Consider the following 20,831-nt stretch of genomic DNA (forward strand, 5'->3'; position numbering starts at 1 on the left):
ACTAGGGAAGAGGGTGGGACTCAGGTCTGCATCGCTTGGGGTCGAGGTCCATGACCTTGCTCAACTCATTCAGCCATTTGCTGCCTCAATCTCTTCCTTGGTTAAACAAGAATGAGCACAGCAGTATTCACCTATAGATTGTGGGAGACTAAATGTGTTCATACACATGAAGCCTTAGGCCAGCGCCAGATACTTTATCAACCTTCGCTGCCGCTCTCATCTCTCACTTCTTGATATACACCTTACATGTAGCTGTAGGCATATCCCCATGACTTTTGATTTGTACTATTTTCATTATTCTTATTTTCTACAAATTTATAGTTGTAATCATAGTTCCCTCTCTATGCCCAAGACTATATAGGTGAGTATTTTTAAGTTTCCAAGTGAGTAGGAAATTTATGTTTAAATGTTTGTTCTTAATTTGTAGCTTTATTCTGTGGTCAGAGTATATGTCCATTTCCTTGTGCTGTGAAATATTTATTGATCTGTTGTTTACAGTCTAGTACACAACTATTCCTTTTTCAGTTTCTTCATTTAAAGTAATTTTCTTTCTTTCTTTTCTTTCTTTCTTTCTTTTTCATTGTGAAGTCCATTTTGCCTGGGATTTATTCTGTAAACATTATTTCCAGTAGACCAAACTAGACAGTTAAATGAAATAAGAGCTTCAATCATGTGGAGGTAAATGCTTTATTCCTGTTCAGTCGGTAGTAAGTACAGCCTGAGGAGTTGCTGATGCGGAGTGGTGAGGAGCAGGCCTCTCAGCCTTCAGGGATGGTTTGCTAGTTCCACTGTCTCTTCTCTACCTGCAGAGTTCTCGCAAAGGTTACCTTCAGTTCTAATTTTAGCTGACTGTAATTTTAGAATGGGACAATGCAGTCACTGTTATCCCAAATGCTCTTCTAGGACCTTACAAGTTCTACCAAGAGGCGAAGTCTAGAACTGCATCTCATCATCTCAGTACCCAGGAAGCTGAGAAAGAGGATTATAAGTTTAAGGGAAGCTCAAGTTACATAGTGAGATTCTCCAATATGGAGATGTCCACTCCCTTTCCGTTGCATTTGAGAGGGCCTTTATGATGACCATCATATGGGTATAAGACACATGTGACTCCCATGATGACTCATACATGGCAAAATGGCTTCTATTTGCTTCTCTGTCTTGTGGTGGTCATTCTCAGAAGCCAGCCACGATATTGTGAGAAGGTGTTGTGTGGAAAGGCTAATGGTGTGTGCTGGGGGCTCACAGACTCAGGTGAGCCCTAGGTAGCGTCAATCAGTGAATGTGTGAGCGTTCAGTTGATCCCAGCTAAGGCTCTGGCTGGAGATCAGAGCCAAGCCATCCTCTAAGTGCCCTGTGTAAGGCACAAACTCAGCGAGCATAATACAGCTTTGAGTAGTGAGCCAATTTATTATTCAGATATCCCCCAACTTATCAAAAAATCATGTAGAATGAGGTTGTTATAATTAGAGAAACACTGGACATAGGTTATAGCTTCATAAACTCATAACTGCCTTTGGTCCTTGAACACATTAGGTAGCCTTTCGGGGTCTTATCTAAGTATCTCAAACATGATATCTGGACCTTTAGGCCCCATCAACCTCTAATGTTAATGGCTCAATATAAATATATATATAAGTATTTAGTAGATCTATAGTTAACTCTAGGAGGTTTATCTTATTACCTATTATTCAAACTATTGGAAACAATAGTCCAAAATGCTGACAGTATAGGATAGGGTCATTTTTTTATGAGCAACGCTCTGTGCTCAAAGGCAAAGCCTCACTCTTATGCCAAAAGATAGGTAAATGGAGGATGTGTGTGTGTGTGTGTGTGTGTGTGTGTGTGTGTGTGTGTGTCTGTATGTGTGTGTGTGTGTGGTGTGTGTATGCGTATTTATTTCAATTATGTTTGTAGAAAGTAACGATTTTTGATTTGTTGCTCTGACCTACTTTTTAGCAGGCCACCTCCTAGCCCTGGCCCTGTGAGGTGAGCTAGTTCCAACTATTTACGCCATCTCCTTCTATTTCATCACAACAAATAAAGAGCAGCTGAGACTGTGCCTTTCTCCTGTCAGACTACAAACTGCCTCTTTGTGACTTCATGTTCACAGTGAGCACGGCTTGGGCATGGACTGAGCTCTGCCACCTAGCTATCCTGTCCATCCCCAACGCATCATGCCTTCCCCATCAATTCTAGAGGAACACGAGTCCCTGCAGAGTGAGGATGGCTCCATATAAACTCAACACTCGGAGGATCTTCTGTTATCTGACCTAAAAAAAGATCTGCTACCTCTTGATCCAGGCAAATTTCTAGTTTAGTGTCTAGTTCCTTCCCATCACTTGTAAGGCATAGTTCTGATCACTGTAGTAGTCAACTAAGTGCGATTATTCATATTGTCGGAAACAGAGGCACAGTGTCAGCAAACAACAGCAGCCATTTGTCTTTACCTAATAAACTGACCTGAGAAGATTCCCGTGGCACTTCTGCCTAGAGAATCAGTTTTCATTTGTTTGCACTGTATTTTTATGCATGTGTATGCATGCATGTGGCTATGTATTATTTGGTTTCCTGAGACAATTAAGTGGGCTAGGACATGAAACATTTAGCTTCATCTAGGGGCTGGCAAACTTTCTCTATAAGGGCCCAAAGAGAGAATATTATTGCTTGGTGAGCCATAGGTTTCTCACAACTACTAAATTATGCTGTTGTATCATGAGAAATGCATAGATGCATGCGAATGGCTGTGTTCCAATAAAACTGTATTTGCAAAGCTAGGCAGCACTTCCAATGTTCTGGCTCTTAGGATGTATCAGGATTGCTTACTGGTTCCCCCATTCCTAATTAAAGTTGTACAACCATCTTCTCTATAAATAATAAAATAAATAATAATAATAATAATAATAATAATAATAATAATAATAATAATAATGATAACAACAACAACAACAACAATAATCCCACATCACTGCAAGAATCCATGCATGCCTTTGCCTCCTTTCTTATTTATTTTCAGGGCTGGACAGTATGACCTCCTTGCTCACCACCCACTAAAAATTGCTCTCTTATCAAGGTCACTCACAATCTCCATGTTGCTAGTTCCCTGAGAGATTTCAGTTCGCTCTTCCTTAATCTCCCCACAGCTTTCCACATAGCCAGCCACTCCGTCATCCTTCTGGAGAGCTCTCCACTCTTAGCTCCCATGAGCTCTCATGACTGCTTTTCCTCCTACAGCAACAGCTACGCCCCAGTCGTCACATGCTTCTCCTCTTCACAAACACTGAGTGCTGGCACTGCTCAGGGCTCTGCCTGGGGTCTGTTGCTTCTCTCCCTGCTGTTTCCCTAGGAGACCTCATCTGTTCTGTCACTTTAAATGGCATCTTTATGTTCCCAAGTTTATTTCTTCAGCTCAGTTCTTTCCCCAGTTCTTTCCTCCTATATCAAAATGCCACTTGTATGCCAAGTCTCTGAATGTCTTAAGCACAAAATGGTAATGAAATATTACTGAATACAGAAATTAGTTTACCTCGTTGCCCCAACAGAAACCAGAGACTAAACTCTAACTTCCCCTTTGCTTCTGCTTGCATTACTAAGATACAGGCTTTCTTTTTCCTATTTATCTCTTTAATTTTTCCCAGGCTAGCTGCATTTTTAAGGGAGAATACTGTATAGTTCTACCACTGGTTACAATGAACAGCTGGCCCAAGACCCTGTCATACTTACTCCACCTCTGGATATAGCCTGGTGCTGCAGAGGCCTGCAGTTCTACTCTGGTGCCCAGGCCAACAGCCATTCTAATAGGTCAATGCTCAAGCCAAAAGGGTCCTTAAATACTTGACCATACTTCCCCTTCACCTAATGCTGCTGTTGCCAAGAGATTCGAGCACTCACACGTCCACTCTCACCCAGTGCAGTGGAAAAGCCATCTAACTGGTCTCCCTGTTTGTTCTCTTGTTCCCCTCCCTGCTCTGTACAGCAGCCAGAAAGGCTTCTCAGAAACAGCAAGCTGACTCCATCTCTCCACTGCCTGGAACCTTTAAACATGGAGAAGACCCGAGATAAAAATCTCTGCTTCCTGATGAGTGTCAGACCCTCAGGATCTGATCCTTGCTGATGGGGACTGTCCTGACCCCTTTTGAGAAGAAGCCTTCCTGTTACTGTCTTCCAGAACCTGTGTTTTTTCCACTGGGTTTTTTGAACCTGAACATTGTTATATGGATTATCTTTTTGTGAATTATTTTTAAATTATTTTTCCTACTAAACTATAAGCTCTTTGAGGGTAGAGATCATGTTTCGCTTGGGCATTGATAGATTCCTACCAGCTTTAATTTTTAAAAAATTGATATTTGGTAATTTCTCTGTCTCCCTCCTCTCCTCTTCCCTCCCCTTCCCTCTCTTCCCCTCCTTTCCCCTCTCTTCCCCTCCTTCTTCACTGCCCCCCCCACAGAGGTTTCAGTTACACTACAACTACCATCTCTTATCCCCCTCCCCTGTCCACCAACCTTCCTTCTTCCTCCAAGTCTCTCTCCTATCACATAGTTTTATTTTTGTTTTGTGATTGAGTTTAACTAGGGCTGTCATGGTGTGGAGCTAGCCACTAGGGCATGGGCAACTCACAGTGGCTCCATCACTGGGACAAGGACTCTGAGTTCACAAGCAGCCACCAACTGCCAGTAAACCCCTAGGGAGGGGCCAGGCTTCAAGAGCCACTTCCGAAGCCATTATGGAATATTGATGCGTTCACTCTGTGCCCTCCTTGTGCAGGCAGCCACACGCTGTGAGTTCATGGGTACAACGGCCATATCCTGGCTAGAAGAGAGTGCTTCCTGATCCTTTTCCCTTTGTCTGGCTCTTACGTGATCTCTGCCCTTTTTCCAGAAATGTTCCCTGGGCTTTGGAATGGGCCATGTGGATTGTTCCTCTCCAAATCCCCAAATGCCTTCTAGTTTCATATTTTCATACACTTTTCCTAATGATTGAAATTCATGAAATTAACATTCATTTAGGAATTTGAGTATGAGTTATTCTCAATGTTTAAACATCCATGTTAGCTACTATTCTTCGTCTGAAATATCCTACTTCATGGCCTTTCACCCAGTGAACTTGCCATGTTCCAGGCATCCATGCTGTCATTAACCCAGGAAACCTTGCCTGCTAGTTCCTCTGTGGTAGAACTCGTCAATTGCAATATAAACATCAGATTCATTTCTTATTTTTTCTTACCAATTCTTATGAAGTAAAAAAAAAAAATGGTTTTTTTGTTTTGTTTTGTTTTTACAGCTGTTCATGAAGCATCCAGCTCTGAACTCAGTAACTAAGTTTTAACAGAGCAATTCAGCCCCAAAGCAGATATTTCAGGGTCTTGAGAGAAAACCAGTGAACACACAATTTGAGTACTAAAGATTTCTAAGTGGCTAGGAAAAAGAGGAGGGGTCATTGATTGGTTGGTATGTTTGGCTGTGTCTTTCTCTAACAATACAATTTCCCTTCCCTAAGTGCTTCAGTGCTGGGCAGTGGGTCTACCTGCAAAGTCACTGCTTTGCTATAAGGGCAAGAAGTGGCTGATAAATTGCTTAATTTATTTATAACTTGAATGAGACTAGCAAAGTACAGATTAATGGAAAGATCTGTTTAAAAAAAAATGTTTTGAGGGCTGGCAAGATGGCTCAGTGGCACTTTGTGGCCAAGTGTGAAGACCTCAGTTCAATACCCAGGACCCACTTGGTGGAAGTAGCTCCCAGAAGATCACACATCACCCACCCCCCCACACACACACACACCCACACACACACACACACACACACACACAATCACAAAATAAACATAATTCTTATAAGTACGAAAAAAGAAAATATGATGTTGCATGAAGGCATAACAAAAAAACAGTAGGCTTTCCTTGCACTACTTTTTCTGTATGCTCATCATAAGTTGGTGTGATTTAGTAAAAAACACAACTTCTTCCCTCTGCTTGTTAATGGCAGTTTTATGGTCTCATTCTGCCAGGCACATAAATATGTTATAATATAAACAAGCCCATGGTGTAATGAATCGTTTCAATCTTATTGTGCGTATGGTTTTACTACAAGTCTTGGGGGGAAGCTATTTGAGTATTGCATTTTAAAATTATGCTAATGTGATTACTCATTATGGTCCTGCTTACTCTTTATGATGGATGCAAGATGTTTAGGTCCCCAGTAATACTTGTGGTGGTCCTGATTAGTGCTTGAGCCCTAATCAAGACATTGTTGATGAAGTTCAAATAACACATTAAAAAGTTATATGTGACAGAAGACTTGATTGCTTAGATAAGATTATATAAACTAATAAAATACATGTAAATTGAATTAACATATGTTTTTATTCTTCCACAAAAATGTTAGCTGCTTTAAAAAGCATTTCTGCCAGACTATCCGGATCATTGTTTTCACAGTAAAAGCATGACAGAGACACGACAACACAGAGTCACAGATGTTCACCTTAGCAACTAGGTGCTTTCGCAGTTTAGGCTTCAGAGCAGTTTACCTGTTCCTATGCTTTGACGTTTTGGTTAAGAGAAATTAAAAAACAAAAACAAAAAAAAAAGGACACGTGACATTTTGGCTGGGTATTATGACCCAAAGCCAGATTGTTGCTGCTAGCTTCTTGCACAAACCTCCAGCTCAAAGAAAGAAGTGAAGGTCAGGAAGAAGAGGGCTATATCACTTTAGAGTCTTAGAAGAGGTCATACTGAACACTTGATAGGCTGTCAAAAAAATAAATCTAGGAGCAATGGTGTAGTAGAATATTCTTCCTACTTAGGAATTTTAAAAACACTTTCAGATATAGACTTTCATTTTAGAAGGACTCAAAAACCACCCATGTAAGAGTGAATATATGTGTGTATATATATATATATATACATATATGCTTTTTACTAAATGTTCAAATTTGTCACAATTATGTCAATTTAATGAGATGGAAAAGTAAGGCTTTTTTTTGATAAACACCAAAAGTTAAAAACAAAAACTGGGGACAGTGATGACAATTACCTTACATGAGCCTCAGCAGCCAGTTTGCATTTCTAACTTCTTATTGGCTGCACAGCACCAGGATTTCCTTGATAACAGAGACATACTGTTGGGAATGGTTTTAAAGGATGAATGTGTAGAATTGCCTTGTGATCTCGGGACACTGTTGTATCCACAGAGAATGAGAAGGAAATTAATTTGTTTTGAGAGCTGCACCCAGAGAGCTTAGCCCCAGGGACAAGTTAGTATGCTGTTGGACTCTACTGCGCAAAGAGTTTTGTAATAGTTAAAAATTAAGTAAAATTCCAGTGGAATGTTTTCTGACCCCCTTGAGTCTCTTCAAGGGCACAAGAGGTATACACTGTGAACACTCAGTTCTGACTGGGTTTTTTTTTCTTGTTTTTGTTTTGGTTTTTTGTTTTTTTAACTAAAGTTTCTCCACAACATGAAGAAGAATATAACCATAGATCTGTTGGTCTCCTTTGTGCCCCCCCCCCCCATATTGCCATGCTATGGCATAAATGATGTTTCCTTCTTGCAGTGTCCTCTATTGCAGTGGGGCAACATGTTTGTTTCCCCACTTCCTCATCCTTAACATCTAAGACCTGGTGAAGTCTTGCATCCCACCTCCAACACATCATGACTATTTTCACATCTCTTTTCTCTTGCGACCTCAATGGTCTCCCTCTGCAGACTCACTCTTTTCCCTTCTCCTCACAGCCAGAACTTCTCTTCTGAGACACACATTTGACTGTGTCACATTCTTACTTCAAAGCTGGCAATACTCTTCCACTTACCTGGGTGAGGTCAAACCCCTTGGCACATACCCTTCCGGGTCAGACCCTACCATTCTCCAACCTCATCTCTGCTGTTCCTGACCCATGTTCCCAGAGTATGGCATGCTGCATCCACCTTAGATTTTGAATCTTAGTGTTTGGGGGTTTTTGTTTTTTGTTTTTGATTGAGATGCGTATCTCTTAAGGCTCAAATAATACCTCCTTTTCAATGTCGTTCTTGATTTCTCCTTTTCTTCAGCTTCCCTTGTGTGACACATTCTTTTAGCATATGCTTCCAATGGTCACAGTAATGTGGTCATTGACTACGGTATCTCTCTTTTCTCCAAAATCCTATAAACTCTCAGAAGGCAGGGACTGCATAGCAGCCATCCTTTGAATTGGAAGCACTTACCACCATGCTTGGTGTGGTCCTGAAACATGGGATAATTTGGGGCAGTTTTTGAACTTTGAACTTCAGCCCCTGACTTCCTCTCACTTCACCAATACACGTTGCATAAATGAATTTGGAAACGTCTCTTTTTGTGAACTTTTCTTTCCCAAATTTTTTTCCTCTCTTAAAGATCTGCCAGGCTGGTGAGTCAAACACATATTAGATTGCTTGTTTGTTTGCTTGCATGTTTGAGACAGGGTCTGTCTAGCCCTGGCTGGCCTGATACTTGGTAGGCCAGTCTGGCCTTGATCTCAAAGAGACCTGCCTGCTTCTGCCTCTGAGTGCTGTTTCCAAACCGTCTTTATCCTGCTTGCTCCCAGGTTCTAACTTCCTGGTGTTCGGGTGCCTCAACCAGAACTCATTCTCCTTGTGATTTCCAATTAGATTTTTGGGAATGTGCTAAATCCTGCTTTAAAACCAGGGGCTCCTTTTCATTACCCCTTCTCATAAAATCTATTACCATTCCCAAGAGAGCTTTCTCTCAAGCAATTTGCAAACGTTAGGCCTTCTGACCCCGTAAGCCTGGAAGATTCTAAAGCAAAGTTGACTTTGAATTCTTTTTATGTATTAATGTGTGCATCCGCCATCACTGCATTGTTTTCCCTGGAAGTTTTAGAATTCAGTAAGAATCCCTGATCTTAACTTCTTTCCAAATTTAGATGTTTACTGCCCCTGAGCACTTAGATATCTTATAGACTTTATCATCTTTTATTTGCCTCATGATTTTACTTGAAGAGAATGGAATAACATTCAGTAGTATGGTTATTTTTGCTCATCCATTCAGCCATTCCCACCCCTTTTCTAGCTTTAACATTTCTTGTTCCCAATCCTCCCTTGGTTTAGAAAAAAAAAATAGCTTGGCAATGGTTCACTAAGAATTGTAATTTAATCCTTTGGAGTAACAGGCTTTTCATCTGTGCTCCCTGCAATGATCCGCAGATCTGCCACACAATCAGTTCCATAGAAAAGAACAATCAACTCAAAAGAAAAGAAAAGTGATAGCAACACTGGAAAGAATAGGGGCCTTTTATAAAATGTGTAAATCAAAATTAACCTTGAGAGTAAATGGCATCATAATATGAATTCTTGCTCTTGGAAAAAAAAAAATCAAGACATTTTGGCAAGCAAATGCAAATGAGCCCGACTGTCTGTGCTTTTGATCCTGACTGTGTAAACACAGGCTCATAACTAGGTAGTTTTATGTTTATATTGGTGGAGTCTCTAAAGTCATGCTTACAGACCCAGGAACAATGCAACATTGAACAAAGAGCAAACACAGCCTTAATTTTTCCCTCCCGAGGCCCTTGACCTTAGGAGTGTTTGTCAAGTCCTTTGGTGTTCCTGTATTTTATGAAGCAGGCTGTTGTAAAACATGGGTGTGTGTGTGTGGGGGGGGGGATTCAGATACAGTCCTTGTATGTCTATAGTGCTGTGCATGTATTTATTTAAATGGGGTTTGTCTGTTACGGAAAGTCCCTTTGAGACAATTAGAAGCATCAACAATCTGCATAGTAATTTTTCACCTCATTTTCAGTCATTCTCACTGTTCATCAGCCGTGGCTTTAACATCACAGAGAGTTCACCAGGATTCTGTAGGTGTTTTAAGATTCATTATCGTCACCATTATTACTACAAATTGCACCATTTACTTAGCACCAACAATATGCTGAAGAAAGCAGGTTGGTCTCATTTTAAGTGGGTAAGAAATAGAACTCACGCATAAAAGGAAGGTGGGACTGCACTTCAGGAAAGGTCAGGTGGGGGAAGATGATTCACGGAGCAATTTAGGAAGGGTATAGGGGTGACTTCAGAAGGACAAACACCTTACAAGGATCCTTTCTTCCCAGCCTCAGTCTGATCTATAGAAAGGGAATTGAGCTGGTCAGAGTGCAGATTTAAATGAAAAATTTTGGGAAAATTGCCTGAGTCTATGGCACACACACACACAAAATGATAATCTTGTCTGTTTGCAAACTCTATTGAAATTTGAAGTCTGTCAAGTTTGTCTCAGTCTCTCAAGTTGGTGTGTGAATTCTGAGAGTCCCCACTCTACCCACACAGCCATGGCTGGCAGAGTGGACCATCCAATTTGCTGAGGTGGGTGGGGAAAGGTTCCCAGTCTGGTGCCAGCCAACCAAGTACTGTAATATAAGGATGCATTGCTTTCTGAGCAAACTATTCTTGCAAGGGATTGAAGGCCTCATCTTCAATTTACTAAAGACCTAACTTTAATACTCTCCCATCTTTGCAGTAAAATATAGAATCTTTTTTCCTATTTACTCCTTTTTCAAAGGCAAAGTTTCAGGTGGCCTAGGCTGGTCTTAAACTCCCTATGCAGTCAAACATGACGTTGACCTTTCTGATCCTCCTGCCTCCACTTCCTAAATCCTGGGAATACGGGGTATACTTCATGTGTGTTTTGATTAAGGCTGGGGAATCAAACGTTGGGCTTCACACACACAATCTATAAATCTGCTTCCATAGCCCTATAATGTAAACTTAGAAGTTGAATGATCATACATTTAAATTAGAAACTTCTATTTTTAATTTTAAGCTGAGAACAGTTTCTTTTTTGTCTTCCACAGAATTGGCCAAAGCTTTCAGCAAAGCCTGACAGAGGTGCTGATTCAGAGGGGATGCTCATGTTTCTTTTTTATACTTCATCTAGTGGTTTTGATATTTCTGAATAAAAAATTGATTTTTACCCGTTAAACTTGAATTTTGTATTTATTTAGAGACCAGCTTGTATTTGCTCGTGAGTACAATCCGAAGTCTGAATAACATTCTCAGCTTACATGAAAATCTCATAGGTTTCTTTATATGAGATGCAATACGATAGCTATTACTTTTAAGACCCACAGATCATTGGGGCCTGACTTAAACAAAGAGCAAATAATTGATCTTTTCTAAACTCTTTGGACTTCCGGTTACAAGAATTCTGAGTGACGTCCAAAGACACTCCATATTTTAACAAGCCCAGGTTACCTATAGCAGCACTTCAAGTCTCACAGCCATTGCTTTCTTCTAGGCAGCATACAAATGAAACTGAGGGAGAAATGACAACTTTGTTTCCACCTGAGATTCCACTTTGCCATGAAGCAAGGGCATTTTCTAGAAATGGCTGCAGGAGGAAAAAAGAAAAGATAATAGAGACAAAAATTTTAAGAATCTGGAGCATCTTTCAAAGTATAGAAAAGAGATGTGGTGGGCTTTTCGGGGAACAAAGTAAGCCAATCCATATCATTACTCATTTACAGCTTTGGATTTTGTTTTCCTTGTAGAGCTTCACAGGCTAGAAAAATAATTGCCAACAATCACAGTGACTGATGCCATTTGTGAGGCTGTGTGGGGTTGTGGCTGGCAAGAAGAGCTTCAGAAGACAGGGTGTATGTGTATGGCGCTGAAGTACAAATATTGTGGGCTTTTTATTGTCTTTATGAAAAAATAATATTTTTCAGACCTTGGAGCTGGGAGGCAAGTTTACATGGCCAAGTATGGGAGTTCTCACGGAATGACTGCACACCTGCATTTGGTGAAACAGAAAGAAAAACTCCCTTGTTCAGTATTGCACCATATGCAAATTGGAGGAGCAGACCAGCAGGACAGCTGGCCATAAAGACTATCTCACCATTCTGAGGGAGCAATTGCGTGGAAGCACCAGGAAACACACCAAGCTGGGAATGTGCGTGGAGCAGCTTCAGGAACTTTAGCTCCAATAAGAAAATGACATTTGGAGAAACAGTTAAAGTCACTGACCCAAGCCATTTTCATTGACTCTGAGAACTGAGAGTTGAACAAAGTTGAGGGAGCCATTGAAAATTCATTAACCGAGGCACACTTTGCGTTCTGACGCAGAACTGCAAATGTACGAGCTGTGCTCTTCCTAATGTACCTCATTCTTTAATGTCAGGTACTATAGGATTTTTGTCTAAGTTTCATAAAGACTTTTTATAAATATAGGGCCCATCTTCACTCAACACTACATTACCTGGAAGATTGGCCCTTACTTGAACAAAGAGGTGAATTTTTTTTCCATCAGAAAAGGACTGCACTAGGACATAGAGGCAGTGTTTTCCATGGAAAGAGCTCCTCTGGACTGCTTGCAGCTTCTGCTTGCTTCTCTGTGAAATGGGGTGAATAAGCCCTGCCCTGGCCACTTCATGTGGGTGAACATCAAAACCAGATATACGACATATGAGGTATATAGGTGCAAAGGGTTATGTTTGAGGACTCAATTTACTGATGGCTCTTGGGCATTCACAGACCTTAATCAAGTACAGGATCACCAAAGAGTTAAGGACAATTAGAATTTGCTGCCTCTTCTACTTGTTTAGAATACTAATCATCACATGTATCTCTTATTTAGGCAAGAAAGCTGGATTGCCTTTTCAGGCTACCCTTTTCTCCTCATTCAGGCTTGTTTTGCTATGTGGCTCTTCAACAGAGAGGGCCAGTGTTTATTAAAATGGGCTATTCTAGTGTGTATGTCCTAAATATAACCACAATGACAAGACAAAGCAAAACAAACAAGACGTCCATGCAATTTCAGAAACCACAGCCTCCTCAATTCTTGGTCTGCCAACAGAAGAAAAAAAAAAGTACCATTTTAAGTCACACCAAACATTATTTTCTATATTAGCTTTAAAATACAGTGCATTCATAATATACAAGCAAGCACTATAGCATAACTGAATGTTGCAGCTTTTACTTCTCTCTTTCTAGAACAAAGCCATATGTAAGTGTGCATCTCCTCGTGCAGTTTCTGGAAGCTCAGGACCAGCACAGCAGCTGGGACAATGGAAAACCACTTTGCCTCTGGTTTCATATACTTGCCATTTGGAGATGCGTTTTTCTTGCTTTTTATTTTTTTAATACTTTTTTTTTTTTTTTAATTTAGCACCTGCATGCCAGAAGAGAGCACCGGATCTCATTACAGATGGTTGTGAGCCACCATGTGGTTGCTAGGAATTGAACTCAGGATCTTTAGAAGAGCAGCCAGTGCTCTTAACCTCTGAGCCATCTCTGCAGCCATTTCTTACTTTTTAATTATACATGTCTTCTTCGAAAGGGTGGAGACTTAGTAACTGAATGTATGATTTGCAAAGAAGAGGTGACCTTTGGTTATACTTAGCCTGTATTAGAACCACATGTGATGCAATTTTTCCTTTCTCTGTAAGTGGCCTGGGAAGTTGGGGTTGACATCAGGTAAGTAGGCTTTTCAGTTTTTATAAGCCCAGGGCAAAGAGCCTGGTGGGCATTTGGAGCCAGTTATTTGTTTTTGCAAAACAAGCAGCCTTGAATCGTGGCTCCCCATTCTCTGTTTGGCTCTGAGGACCTTGCTTCTCCTTGAGCAATATCTCCAAAGATGACCTACTTTATTCAGTGTGTGAGCCTGGTAAACATACTCACAAAACTCAATATTCACTCCTAGCATCTATTGTGAAAAGACTTCCTGTCTCCTTTTAAAAAGATTTCTTTTTATTATTTTTAATTATGTGTGTGTAGGGGTATGTGTATTTGAATGTAGGGGGCTGTGGAGACCACAGGGGTCAGGATGTCATGGGCATCAGATCTGCCCAGAGCTAGAGTGACAGGCACTTGTGAGTGCTGGGAACTGAACTTGGGTCCTCTTCAAGAGTGGTACATTCTCTTTACCTCTGAGGCATGTCTACAGCCTTCCTATGTCCTTTGTCAGTTTGAATTTTCACCTATGTTTATAACTAACAACCATAACACAGCAATGAAAATCCTCAACTAAAACTGTTCTGCAAAAGACCATTCAAATCAGTCTCTTGGCAACCAGTTGCCCACTTCATATATTACTTTGCTACGAAGGGTTACATTCTGGATCACAAATACTTACTGAGATGATTGTTGGGATGCTAATTATTAGCTAGCCATTTTAACTGGCTAATATCTAATCTAAGCTTTGTTATTAACTGGCCAAGTAACTTAGAAAAAGTGTTCATTTCCTTGTCTGTAAAGTGGGAATTGGGCCAATCATCTAGTAGTTTAAAAGCCCCTATAATCTCAGAGGGCAAACGTCAGAAGGCAGATAACCATGGGACTGTCTGAGACTGTGGGTGAGAGTGCATTCACTCTTTGGGGCCATTAGGAGAACCATTAGTACTAGACCCATTGCTTCTTAACCTTTCTCCAAATGATTCCAAAGAGTTAACACATTTTCCAAATACATCTTATCTTCTCCACGTAAATCAACTTATTAGATGGAGCTTTTGACAAACCAATTTGCTTGATGTAGGTGGACATTTTCCTCCCAGAATATTTACTTCTCAGCTCATAAAAGAATCAAGGACCAAACTCCCACACGCTTCTATGTAATAATGTGTGCCACAGAGTAGCTGGGATGATTTACAAAAGAGTGGCACTGTTGCCTGCTCTAACAGTACTTCCACTACCATGATTGTGGTCTTTTGTCTTGAAAGGTATGCTGATTGGCAGGGTTAGTTTCTTGAAAAAGGCTTGGTTTTAACCATTCACTAATAGTAGCTGTCCAATGTAAACATTTGTCTGCTACCCATCCTTTTCATCTAGACAAATGTTTAATATGGAATTTGGTACATTTTAATGTTTGCTCTAGTATGGGGTAGGATCTCCAGAAACCAGCCGGTTCAAGATCTAGGAGTGTTACATGACACTGATCAGACGACCTAATTGTCACATAGAGTACACCATTTTCAGTTCTTATTAAAAATGAAGCAGAACCTGATGCTACTGGCCATGCCACCCTTCTCTTTGTTCTTCTCTTCTCTTGTTTCTGCAGTGTCATGCTCTCCCTTTTTACCAGTCTCATCGACAAGTCTAATTTGCTCAGTCTCTTCTGGGTTCCTGTTCTAGCCCTGGAATTTCTTCTGGTTATTTTTTGTTTATATGTGTTGTCTTCATTTATTGTTTGAGACAATCTCATGGAGTCCAAGCTGACCTCAAATGAACTAGATAACTAAGGGTGGCCTTGAATTCCTAGTCTGCCTGCCTGCACCTCTAAGTTTCTGGGATCTCTGATATATACTGCTATGTAAATGTCCATCTTGATCTCTGTTGGTACCCATTCTGGAACCTCAACTCAACTGTTCTCATCTTTGGTCCTAAAGCGTGCTGATCTTTGCCTCATGAGTAAATGACACATGATCTTTTTCAACAGCTCAATCAACAAATACTGGCACACCCACTCTCTCACTAGACAGGGATTCCTTGAATCTCAGTAACAGTCAGTAATCCATCACCATCCATCCTACAGCACTCTTATTACACTGCAGGTCTCATCTCCTGTAACGATCCATCTTAGCTATTGTTCCGTTCTGTTCTCCCAGTCATCAGAGTGCCTAATATTTGCTGAGCACTTCTATGTTCTAGGCGGATTTACATACATCGTCTCATTTTCATTATCACAGACACTATTAGTTTTATTACCTCAGGTTTACAGATGAAACTACACTAAACCACCGAGAAATGGAAGGACACACAACCAATTGGGGTAAATTATTACTTGAATTCAGACAACTTGCATTCAGAGCCTATGCCATATTTGTCGTCATTATTGCTTCAGTGGAAGTTTAGGACCCAATAAGTGCAGAGGCCAAGCCCAACAGGAAATTGGCACATAATAATTAGTAGACTTCTGGCTCATGGAAGTGCTCAAATATTGAATACATTTCAGCACACAGAGAGGCATATAGGTCACTCTACAGTCTTACCTTGACCCACCTCTCCAGTCTCTTCTAGTATGTTATTATTATTTTTTAACCAGGACCACTAGTCCAGCTGTGAGCAGCTCTGCCCTTTATGTGCTGGTTCACTTTCTCATTACTCATACATTCATTCCTTCAGGCACTCATCGTAATTCATTTACTGAATTACTCAAAGCTGAGGCAGAGAAAATCCCTGTGAGAGACACATGCTGAATGTCAAAAAATTCTTCCAAGAAAATTTCTGTCATCTGAACATCAGAGAGGGGATTAGTATCTAGTGTAAACAAAGAACTGAAAACCCAAAATTCCAGAAATTAGCAGACACTTCTCAAAAGACCAAATAGAAATGGCTAATCGGTACAAGAAAAAGTGTTCACTATTCTTTGCCATTAAAAAATGGAAATCAAACTGCATTGAGATTCTCACTCCAACAGAATAAAGAAACTTAAGAAACAACAAAACCCAACAAGAAATGTTAGGAAGGACAAGGGGTGAAAGGAGCCCTTATTTATTGCTAATATGAGTATAAATTTGTTCAATCACTATGAAAATCAGTATGTTTGTTCTTTAAAATGCTGAAAAGAACTACACCGTGATCTATAAATAACCCCTTCTGGGAGTATACCCAAAGGGATATAAGTCAGTATAATATAGAGATATCTGCACACCCATGTTTATAATAGCACTACTCACAATAGCCACGCTGTGCAATCAGCCCAGGAAAAGAAGATACAGTACATATACACAATGGGGGATTTACTCTGCCATAAAAAGGGTGAAATGACAACACCACTGGCAGGAAAATGGGTGGAACTAGAAATCATAATTAAGTAATAACCAAGCCAGACTCAGGAAGACACATAGTACATTTTCTCTCATATGAGGAGGGCATGGTGGGGTGAATTTGATCAAAGGACATGATATACTTAAGAGAAAGTGTTTTTATGAAACCCACCATTGTGTGCAATGAAGATATACTAACAAAAGCCGTTTCATGAAAATTGATGGTTCATCTTCTGGAGTTGTGCATCTCCATGTAAGTCCCTGCTCTCTTTTCAAGGCTCTTTCAAATACACCTTCAGTGCCTGCCCACCCATGTTCAGCCCTGCTACCTTGTATTGTGTGTCTTTATGTGGCGACACAGCCACTCCCACCAGATCTGCTTTCTGCTTTGTGTATCAGTCTCAATACAGTCGGTTCTAGGCAGAAAGGAGACACCACACCCCAACAGTGGCAGTGTGAGAAGGCATTCCCTTCACCTGTTCCTTCCCTAACCAAAGCACCAGAACTGTAGAGAAGGACGTTGGTGTAAGCTTGCTTCTCACTACAGTTTTCAAAGACCCCTTTCAAATGATACAGGCACCCTCAAGCAATAAAACAGAGACGTGCTTTGAATTTTACCCAAAATGTATAGATGACATACTTTCCACACACCAATGACATATGCCAGTTGCCCAAGATTGGGAGCTGTTTCTATAGTAAAGTCCACAGATGAAAGAATAGTTTCCTTTCAGAAAATATACTAGCAATATATCAGGCAGTGTGTTCTGATGTGCAGAGCCTACAAAAGAACATGCTTGGTGGCATGAACCCTGATTTTCTCAAGCTAAATTCATGAAACTGTCAAAAGCATGTGTGAGCATGTGTCAGTACATCTATATACATTTTAAAACATTTTATATATCCATGTTTAAGATAAAATTATGTAATAGTGCTAGATGACCCTTAGTCTCCATTATTTATACATAAAGGAAAATATACTTATTTTGTAAACAGGAAGCTAAATTCTGTTGTTTCAGGCATAGCATTGTACAATGAATTGAAGTATTTTCTCAAAATAGGCCATTATTTTATTCTTTGGTTTTCTTCCTCCACTGTAAGTCTCACCTGGCTACAGGAGGTAGCTACTTCGGGCTCCTTAGCCTCCCATCCCATAGTCACCCCATAGACAGTCTTCCCTGTCCTGGAGATGTCCCACCACCGATTTCCATTCTTTCCTCCCCTTCCCCTTCTCTCTCCCCGTCCCCACACCTTATTACCATCCTCATTACATACCCCACCCCTTCTTCCACCCAGTTCCCTTCCCTCCATCTACTTTAGATGTCTGTTTTATTTCTTCTTCCGAATGAGAGTCACACATCCTCCAGTGGACCCTCCTTGGCGTCGTTGGGTCTGTGGATCGTAGCACGGTTATCCATACTGTATGGCTAATACCCACTTATAAGTGAGTACATGCCATGTGTGTCTTTCTAGGTTTGGCTTACCTCACTAAGGATGATCTTTTCTAGTTCCACCCATTTGCCTGCAAATTGCATTGTCTTTGTTTTTAATAGTTGAGTAGTATTCCACTGTGTAAATGGGAGAATAGCAAAGTAGAAGGATCCAGAGGGTCCTAGAAACCTACAAGTAGAACATTATGATAGGCAGATTTGGGCCCAGGGGTCCCCCTCAAACTAAGGCACCAGCCAAGCACAATACAGGCGGTAAACTTTAAACCCCTACCCAGATCTAGCCAATGGACAGAACATTCTCCACAGTTGAGTGGAGAGTGGGATATGACTTTCTCACGTACTCTGGTGGCTCACATTTGACCATGTCCCCTGGAGAGGGAGACCTGGTGGCACTCAGAGGAAGGATAGCAGGTTACCAAGAAGAGACTGGATACCCTATGAGCATATACAGGAGGAGGAAGTCCCCCTCAGGAACAGTCATAGGGGAGGGGAATAAGGGGAAAATGGGAGGGAGAGAAGAATGGGAGCATACAAGGGATCTGATAACCATTGAGATGTAACAAGAATAAATTAATAAAAACAAAAACAAAAAAAATAGTCAAACACTATGAAAAAAAAGTACCATAGTGGTTATACACATTTGCACTCCTACCAACAATGGAGCCATGTTCCTTTTTCTTCACATCCTTGCCAGCATGTGCTGTCACCTGAGTGTTTGATCTTAGCCAGTTGGATAGGTGTTAAGATGAAATCCCAGAGTTGTTTTGATTTGCATTTCCCTAATGACTAGGGATGTTGAGCATGTCTTTAAGTGCTTCTTGGCCATTAGAGAGTCGTCTGTTCAGAATTCTCTTTTTATCTTTTTAACCAATTTTTTAACTGGGTTATTTGGTTTGTTGGTGTTTAATTATTCGAGTTCTTTATATATTTTGAATATTAGCCCTCTGTGTGATGTAGCTGAAGATCTTTTCCCATTCTGTAGGCTGCCATTTTGTCCTATTGACAGTGTCCTTTGCTTTCAGCTTCATGAGGTCTCATTTATTAATCTTCCCTTTCCTCAGGACAAATTTCTCACTTAAGGTTGAACTCAGTCAATAACACTTTTAAAAATCAATAGAAGTTTTTTGGCTTTGAACCACATGGTTGGTCTATCATGAGTGACAGCATCAAACACTATGTAAAAAGACAAGCATTGCTATGTTCCAATAACATCTTATTTATAAAAATAAGCAGTGGGCTAAACTTGGCCAAAGGGTCATAGCTAGAATTCACAGCTGGAAGAATTTTAGAGCCTTGTTAGTTTTTCTTTACTATGCTACTCAGTTTCTGCGATTATGTGTAGGTTTGAGGGCAGCAGAGAGAAGAGAGCAGCACTCTTTAAGGTTTTATAGGTGGGTGGGATTGCTACATTTGACTTATCTTCTCCCTTGGAATCTTTTTACTTTCTAGCATAATGCCCCTATTATATTTAGCAATTAGAGTGCCGTCACAAGTAAAATGTAGAACCATTATTCCCTGAGAAGAGAAAAGGCTTGCCGCGTGAAATGGTGCCTGCAAAGAGTGTGGGTGACAATTTACTCATGTAATCATTTCTATTTCGGTTCTATTGGCAAGTACTTCTGGAGATGGCTCACACAGGAAGGGGATCTTCAAGATGTACATACCACGATTAACCTTTTACATACCCTGGTAGAATTAACCACTAGTTTCCCCTTGTTTAGCAGTTTTAACTTTACTTATGTTCTATGAAAATTATTTTTGTTGAAGGAAATAATTATAATGGAAAATCTCTTTTACTTGAATCTTAAGATATTTATATTCTTCCTTTTATTTTTATTTTGTGGCTAAGATATGGACATTGACATATAGATGGCATTTTTTCCTTCCCTGCACAGGGGATTAAACAGATAGATACTTCATACTTTTATACTATATAGGTCAGTGATTCAGGTGTGGTCTCTGAACAAGCTCATCAGCATCAGCGCCAGCATCACCTGGATGTTTGTTTAGTACCATAGGTACTGAGTTGAATTTGTTCCATCAGTACTGATTGAGAGACAGGGATAGAAGGACTCACACTTTGTTAACACGTCTTCTAGGTGACACTGATGCCTTGGAAGGTTTGGGAGCTACTTGTATAGCTCATTCTCAGTTTTTAAAAACCCAAGTGAAGGGGAAAACATTCACCATGCACCATGCAAACACCAAGATGAGCCTATAGCTGACACATTAAGAAGATGCATAATAAAGGCAATCAGCCTCTAAGCTGTACTACCAAAAAAAAAAAAAAAAAAAAAAAAAAAAAAAAAAAGGCAATAGAGAAGGAAAGAAACAAGACTAGGTAGAACTGCAGAGGATCTTCTTCAGAGATGTGGTTAAATTCACAGCCATGCCTCTAATCAAGAGAAGCATTCAACAGTCACCCAGTGGGTAGATGGATGGGAACTCCACTGGGTAACAAGAACACAATCATGAAGATGGTACTTTTCCCAGATGCAAAGTGGTTCTCTTAAGAATTCACAAAACAGTGGAAAGTCGGGAGACAATAGAAATAATAAAGAATGGAGAGGTAGGAGAAGAACTTTTGAATTCCTCTCCCCATCAAATGCCAGGCTCCGCTTAGATTTAGGGGCACAGTTCTTTACTCCTCTGTTCCATTA

At 40.4% G+C, this 20,831-nt stretch overlaps 1 protein-coding gene across 3 annotated transcripts in view; it reads right to left on the reverse strand.

Moving 5' to 3' along the window:
• Positions 1–20,831, reverse strand: part of Glcci1 (glucocorticoid induced 1) — a 300,803-nt gene that overhangs the window by 103,145 nt on the left and 176,827 nt on the right. The window contains exon 1 of one of the 3 annotated variants that reach the window (XM_051151934.1): positions 8,193–8,324. The exons of the other annotated variants lie outside the window; for them this stretch is intronic. Within the exon in view, the coding sequence (XP_051007891.1) occupies positions 8,193–8,220 (28 nt within the window). The 5' untranslated portion in view covers positions 8,221–8,324. Of the gene's footprint in view, positions 1–8,192; positions 8,325–20,831 lie in introns of those variants that run through there. 3 annotated transcript variants of the gene reach the window in all.

Source organism: Acomys russatus, chromosome 10 (assembly GCF_903995435.1).
Source record: "Acomys russatus chromosome 10, mAcoRus1.1, whole genome shotgun sequence".
Lineage (NCBI taxonomy): Eukaryota > Metazoa > Chordata > Mammalia > Rodentia > Muridae > Acomys > Acomys russatus.